The 6,918-nt window shown below is 46.5% G+C and overlaps 1 protein-coding gene across 8 annotated transcripts in view; it reads right to left on the bottom strand.

Moving 5' to 3' along the window:
- Positions 1-6,918, bottom strand: part of YIPF1 (Yip1 domain family member 1) — a 107,384-nt gene that overhangs the window by 40,379 nt on the left and 60,087 nt on the right. For 3 of the 8 annotated variants that reach the window (XM_006149362.3, XM_027772221.1, XM_027772222.1), the window contains 2 exons: positions 2,821-2,961; positions 1,631-1,710 (listed from right to left, as the gene is read on the bottom strand). In XM_006149362.3, the coding sequence (XP_006149424.1) occupies positions 1,631-1,661 (31 nt within the window). In that variant the 5' untranslated portion in view covers positions 1,662-1,710; positions 2,821-2,961. Of the gene's footprint in view, positions 1-1,630; positions 1,711-2,503; positions 2,962-6,918 lie in introns of those variants that run through there. The other 5 variants (XM_027772220.1, XM_006149365.3, XM_006149364.3 and 2 more) reach the window with 2 other exon arrangements.

Here is a 6,918-nt window from a genome sequence, read left to right as displayed (position 1 = left end):
GCCGTGGCTTTCGCTTCTGGGAAGATGGAAGATACTGGAAGGTTCTGAAGGAGTGACACAATGTGTCTTAGTTTTGTCTGTGCGGGTCTGTGTGTGGTGTTACTTTAGACAGTCTCACTAGCTGACTTAGTTTTAAAAGAACTACTCCAGGGACCCATTGATGGCATAATGGTTACATCATTGGACCCCCATGTAGTTGACCGTGGTTCAAGTCCTGGACCTGGCGGAAACAGACTGCCACATGGCCATCCTTCCTGGGGAGTGATTACTCGCTTTCTGTCTCTTTGTCTCTCTGGCGAACACATGCGCCCTATAGCAAAAGCTTCTCTTAAAAAGAAAAATGAAAACCTACTTTGACTGCACAGTATAGACTATGGCGGACCAAGGGAAGAAGCAGGAAGACCAGAGGAACTTCAGGGCTACAACTCAGACAGAAGGTGATGGTGACCTTGGTCATGACTGAGATAGTGGGTATGAGTGGGGAAAATGGTCAGATGTATTTTAAAGACGGAGCTGATGGTATTTGCCAGTGACGTGGGTTTCTCTTTGAACATCATATCTCTTCCCCCAGGCAGTGAGAGATGGCATAAGCTGTGACACCAGACTGCCTGAGTTCAAATCCCAGCTTTACCACTTATTAGCTGTGCGACCTTCAGGCACATCCATTTTTCAGTGCCTGTTTCCTTATTGGTAAAACACGGTGAATAAAATAATTACTTCATGAGGCTGACTGAAGGATTAAATTAGTTAATACTTGTAAAACACTTAGAACAGAATCTGACATACAGGGCTATGTGATTTTTGTGTTTGTTTTAAGATTGATTTTATTTTATATTTTAGTATTATTATTGTTTTAATTTGACCAAAGAGGGACAGAGAGCAGGAGAGAGGGAAAGTGAGAAAGCAAGCCACCAGGTCTGGGATTTGAACTGCCATCAGCCATGTGGGAGTCCAGTGCCTTAGCCACCACACCACACCCCAGGGCTATGTAAGTGTTTAGAGGACAAACAAGTGTTTCTGAAGCCCTAGCCTCAGCTCTGAGTTATGAGTTGTAATATCTTCCTCCAGCATTTTCACAGATTGCAGATATGTATTAAAATGGTTATTTAACAAATGTCTCTCTTCCTCACTACACTGAGAACTTCAAAAGGAAATAAACAGACTGTTGTGTTCACTCTTCTCTCCCTGATAATGAGAACACTGCCTGGCTTATGGTCACACTCATGAGATGCTTACTGATTTGAGGAAGGAATGATCACACTTCATCATAACTATCTTTTTATATTTTATCTACTCTACCAGGGTAGATTATTTTTTATCTCTAGTATCTAGTACAGTTCTAGGCACAAAGTAGGTGCTCAATAAATGCTGAACTGAAACAGGAGTTCTAGAAACATTTTTTGTAATTATTATACTAGATCTATGATACCTGTTACCAATCTGAAGGGTATTCGGCAAAAATGAACAGCAGGCATGGACAAATAGGAAAAACCTGGGTGCAACCAACTTTTTTTAATCGCTATGTTTGAAATAATATTCTTTCAAGTATGAGGCAGTATAGCAATAAGGAACTGTTGCTGACTATGGAAACAGTGATCATAAAGACAGAGGTGGGCACCGACCGATGTACCTTCAAACTGTAAGTCATCTACAGCTGCCATCCAGCCAGTGGGTCTTCTCCCAATTATGAAGGAAGAATTTTGCAGGGGTCTAAAAGGAAAAAAAATAAGTAAACTTAACAGGACAACAGAAAAAGATACCTGCGAACAAATCTTATTTCAGCATTAGAATGGTACTTGCGTTCTTTTCAGTGAGATTATCTCTCCAGGTTTGTACAAAGATAACCACTAAGCATCAGGTATCATTACAACCGTTAAAAGAAGCTAACCCTGGAGCCCAGCTGCAAGTGCTTGGGAGGCTGGAATATGTGTGGGATGCCAGGTTGGATTCCAGGGCCAACCTGATCCCACCAGGTCGGGTGGTGTTATCCTATCAATAATTGGGAGGCTGGGGCAGAAGAACGTCAACACCATGAGACTGTAGAAAATACCTATAGGGACTAGCAGGTGGTATAGTGGTTAAGGTGCTGGATTCCCACGTGGCCGATTGTGGTTCGAGTCCCAGACCCAGTGGCTTGAAACTTATGCCAGGCAAGTGTGTGTGCATGCCTCAAATCTCCAGGGGACAATGGAGAAGGGATAGTGGCATGGCCATCTCTCCTAAGGAGGGACTTCTTTCTCTCTCCCTCTTTCTTCCCCCTCTGTGTGTGTGTCTCTGACAAGCACATGTGCCCTATAGCAAAAATCTCTCTAAAGAAAAGAACCTTTTAAAAGAATTTAGTTCTTTTAAAGAATTAAAAGGTTCCACCCAATTTCCCTCACTGTGTTAATGTTTAGGGACTAGGTGCGGCCTGGAGGTGAAAGGATGAGAAAGGGGCGGCTGAGTATTGAGAGCGGAGAGCAAAGGCAGTGATTAAGCGCACAGGCTCTAGGGTCAGACAGACCTGGGTTTGATTCCCGATTCTGCGCCTTCTCTGATGTGTGTGTTTCTTGGGGCCTCAGTTTCCTCATCTGTAAAATGGGCTCATAATGGTTCCTACTCACACGACGTGAGGGGTCATTAAGAGAAACAATGCGTGTAAGGTGCCAGGTGCAGAGCCAGGCAATTAGTGAGTGCTGGAGGGCCGGCGATCCTGCAGCCTAGGACTCCGCGAAGGAGAGCCAGTCTTTTAGAGCAAGGGCCTGGCCGCAGCGCCCCGGGCGGGCAGGAGATCTTGGGCCCCTCAGTCCAGAACCGGCCCCGCAGACCCGGTCGCCTCACCTCGCGAGGCTCGGCGTCTAGCAGGTCGGGGGAATGTTAGGGCCTTGGATGCTCCACTCTGGTTCCGATCCAGCCGAGTTGCCGGAAGCCGGAGATCCGGGGGTGGGACTTCTCCGCCTCCTCCGGGTAGAGCTCCGCCTTCTTAAAGACACAGCAGCATCAGTAGAAGACGCTCCCAGAGACGTCAGCCGGCGACGGCAGGCAGAGCGGATTCTCTCCCCCGCCCCTCCGGAGGGTGAGCCTAGGGGTCTTAAAGACACAGGCGCCCCGGGGGCGGGGAGGGGAGGTGGCGTGGTGGGGTGGGCTTTCTGCGCTCGCCTGGCTCCAGGGGGCGCAGGGAATTTTCAAGAGTTTGGGGCTTTCCTACTGTTTGTTTATCCCCTTTTCTTAAGGAAGTAGGAAATAGGATAATGAGAGACGACTGTGAAAAGAAAAACTAAGTCACCACATCCTCAAGGCCACGGTTTCTTTGGGCTGTTAAGCTGGAACCCGAGAGGGAGTACATGAGACGATGACACCCCGAGTTAGGAGTGGGTGATGGAGGGCAGGGCAAGGTGGGCTCATATGCGCATCGCAGTTAAGTGTGGCCGTTCGTTTCTTCGCTCCACTTATGCCCTTGTGGGAATGGACCCGTATTGGCCTCAGCTGACCTCTGTGATCACCGCAAGGCCCAGCAAACGGCGGTGAACTCGCCCTGAGCGAACCTGGTAAAACACGTCTTTCCCTGCCTCCACCTTTTGCCTGGCTCCAGAACTTGGGGGACCGTTTTATGCTCCAAAGGAAAGCCTGCCCTCTCCTAGGACTTCTTTTTGCCCCTGGAGGCCCCTGGGCTTGGTACCACCTCAGTGCTCACTCCGAAGTGTGTGTGTCGCCCGTCTTTGCCAGCTTGTAAGCGCTTTAAGGGCAAGGGACTAGGGGAGTCTAGTCTCTGGGTTGGCAGCGCCCAGCCCTAGGCCACTCTGAAGGCTGTTCAGGAGTGAACAAGTTCTTGCTGTCTGGAGCAGGCCCAATTTCGCAGCTCGCTCAAGGTGAAATCTGACAATTCTGGCCTCACCACACTGGGCCCCTGTGGCCAATTGGAAAGACTTTGCATCTGACTAATAATAAACCAATAAATGAAGTATATATTTGAACTGGCATCATGATCAGGCTTTGCATATTGTACATAAGGATTTCTAGTTCTCAGAACAATCCTACAAGCTTGGGGTGATTCCTATCCTCATTTTATAAAGAGAAAGCTGAGGCTTATAATATGAACAGGGCACACTTTTGGTTTAATATATACCAAGAATGAATCTCAATTCACGAATTCAGAGGTGCCGGTGTATCAGATGCCTCTTATGCACCCTTTCAGATTGTCTTAGTCTCATCTGCTGCTTATTTCACACCACTGATCTTAGTCCAGCTTCAGCAGGTGTCACTTGAGTGAGCCTCCCCTTAAGTCTTTGCCTTAAGCTTCTCTTGTGCATCAAAGCTTGCTTCTTGATGCCGTGGGGTCATGGGACCCTGCTGGAACCATTCAGCACCCAGAAATGTGCGGTTCAGAAGTGCAGGTGTAGAAGTGGCTAATGTCTCATGGTGCAAATCTTTGACGGATGGACCAATGAGTGGCGAACACATGCTTCTCTGCATTTCCCCTCCAATGGATACCCTCAGACAGCTTTCAAACTGTCTTGCAGGTGGGACCAGCAGTTAGCATAATGGCTATGTCGCTGGACTCCCGTGTAGTTGACCGTGGTTCGAGTCCCAGACCTGGTGGCTTAAACCCACACCGGGCGCATGTACGTGCGTGCCCAAGATCCCAATGCGGCGTGGCCACCCTGGGGGGTGATTTCTCACTTTCTGTCTCTCTATCTCTGTCTTTCTGGTGAGCGCACACGCCCTATAGCAAAAACCTCTCAAAAAAAAAAAAAAAAAAAGAAAGAAAGAAAAAAGGAAAAAACAGTCTTGTAGGATCAAGCAACCAAATGACTTTGGAAGTGGCCAATTTGATCATGCAATAGCTCTTCCCTTCCGTTTTCTAACTTCTATACTTCACTCCTGATCCTTGGACTCACACTTGCCGACAAACCACACAGATGAGAAACCTACACTAAGGCATGTTGATCGAAATTGTGGCCCTCAAAACTAAACCTCAAGTTGGCAATTTGGAACTGGATTGCTTACCAGATGGCAACAACCCCATTGCTGATGATGGGCAGGGGGCAGGGTGGGAAGGAGATAGTGGTGGCATCAGGGTTATTTACGCTTCTATCTATGGTCGATTGGGCTGAAATGCAGACGTCAAGGTATTGGGTTATCTAGTCGCTATGACGCTGGAACAATAAGAGGGCAATGATTATAAGGATTAGGGAATAGACTAGCTTTTCTTTTTCTTTTTTTTAAAAGAATTACTTTATGCAGTATATTCTAGATGGGAAATCACATTTTGTATGCTGTGATGATGCTTAGTGAAAGAATGTAAATTAAGTTACAAAAAAAAAATAAGTTTCAGGAAAAAAAAAAATCCATTCGATGACCGCAGTAAGATATATAGCCCCCGCTAGGTGCTACTTTATAGGATGCCTAAAGTTAGACTTGTGTTCATGGAAATGTATACATCAGCTGTGTTTGCTGTGAAAATATTTAGATTAATTAAGATCTTTAGTAACTCAATACAAAAAATGGGGGTGGGGGAAACAGTATAGAAAGTAAACATAGATACCAGAGACAGTGTGGGAAGAGAGTGGGAGATAGCAGAGGGTAAGAGATAGGGAATTGAGGATGGGGGAGAAAAAAGCAAAATATACAGGAAACAAGAAATGGAAAATTATTTGTTGACAATAACATGTATGTTGATGTGCTTGATTGAGACAATATACAGTGTACTCTGCATGGAAAATCTCATTTTGCATGCTGTAATGATGTACAGTGAATGAATGTAAACAAATAAGAAAAAAAAGGAATTACTTTATTTAATTGTATTTATTATTGTTGTTGTTACTGTTATTATTTCATTTGACCAGACAGAGACTGAGACAGAGAAGAAAAGTGAGAAAACAAGCTGCCAGGTCCAGGACCCAGACCACAATCAGCTCCGTGGGAGTCCAGCACCTTAACCACCACACCACCTGCCAGCACCTGGACTGGCTTGCCTTAACCTCACTGGAAGTCTTGAAAAAAGGATAGCATGGGGCCAGCCAGTGGGTGGTTAAGGTGCTAGACTCTCACATGGCAAACTCTGGTTCAAGTCCCAGACCTGGCAGCCTGAAAACACAGGCACGCGTGCATGTGATGTGCCCAAAATCCTGAGAGGAGAATAGAGAAAAAAGGATTTCAGCATGGCCATCCCCCTGAGGTGTGATTTCTCACTTACTTGTCTCTAAGAAAGAAAGAAAAGAAAAGAAGATAGTGTTAAAAGTGCCAACTGTTAACTTAAGACACTTGTGAAAGCTAGAGAGTCTCTATAGCAGCTTTAAAGGAGATTCTTCTTCTTCTTCTTTTTTTTTTTTTTTTTTTGAGAGATTCTTGCTATAGGCACATGCACTTGCTGGAGAGACAGAAAGACAAAAAGCAAGAAATCACCCCCTGAAGAGCTACACCTCAGTCCCTTCTCCTCCATTCTCCTCTCAAGATTTTAGGCATGCACGCACATGCGCCTGGCATTAGTTTCAAGCTGCCTGGCCTGGGACTCGAACCTTGTGGGAGTCCAGTGCCTCAACTACCACACCACCTATAGGCCCCTCAAAGGTGATTCTTATTCATCTACTGCCTTGAAAAAGACCGGGCTGAAGGTCCAAGATCTAATTGAAGGGTGGCAAAGTTTTGAAGAACTGAATTCACAGCTTCTGTAGTCTCCATCAAAATGGGGGTGTTGGGACCAGCAGTTAGCGTAATGGCTATGTCGCTGGACTCCCACATAGTCAACCGCGGTTTGCGTCCCGGACCCGGTGGTTTAAAACTCACGCCGGGCGCGGGTGGCTGTGTGCCCAAGATCCCGAGAGGAGAATGGAGGAGAAGGGATTGCGGCGTGGCCATCCCCCCTGGGGGGTGATTTCTCGCTTTCTGTCTCTATGTCTCTCTGTCTGGCGAGTGCACACGCCCTATAGCGAAAATCTC

This window comes from Tupaia chinensis, unplaced genomic scaffold, assembly GCF_000334495.1.
Source record: "Tupaia chinensis unplaced genomic scaffold, TupChi_1.0 Scaffold000259_1, whole genome shotgun sequence".
In the NCBI taxonomy this organism is placed as follows: Eukaryota; Metazoa; Chordata; class Mammalia; order Scandentia; family Tupaiidae; genus Tupaia; species Tupaia belangeri.
Note: the sequence above shows the minus strand (reverse complement) of the source record. Positions and strands in the feature narration are given on the sequence as shown.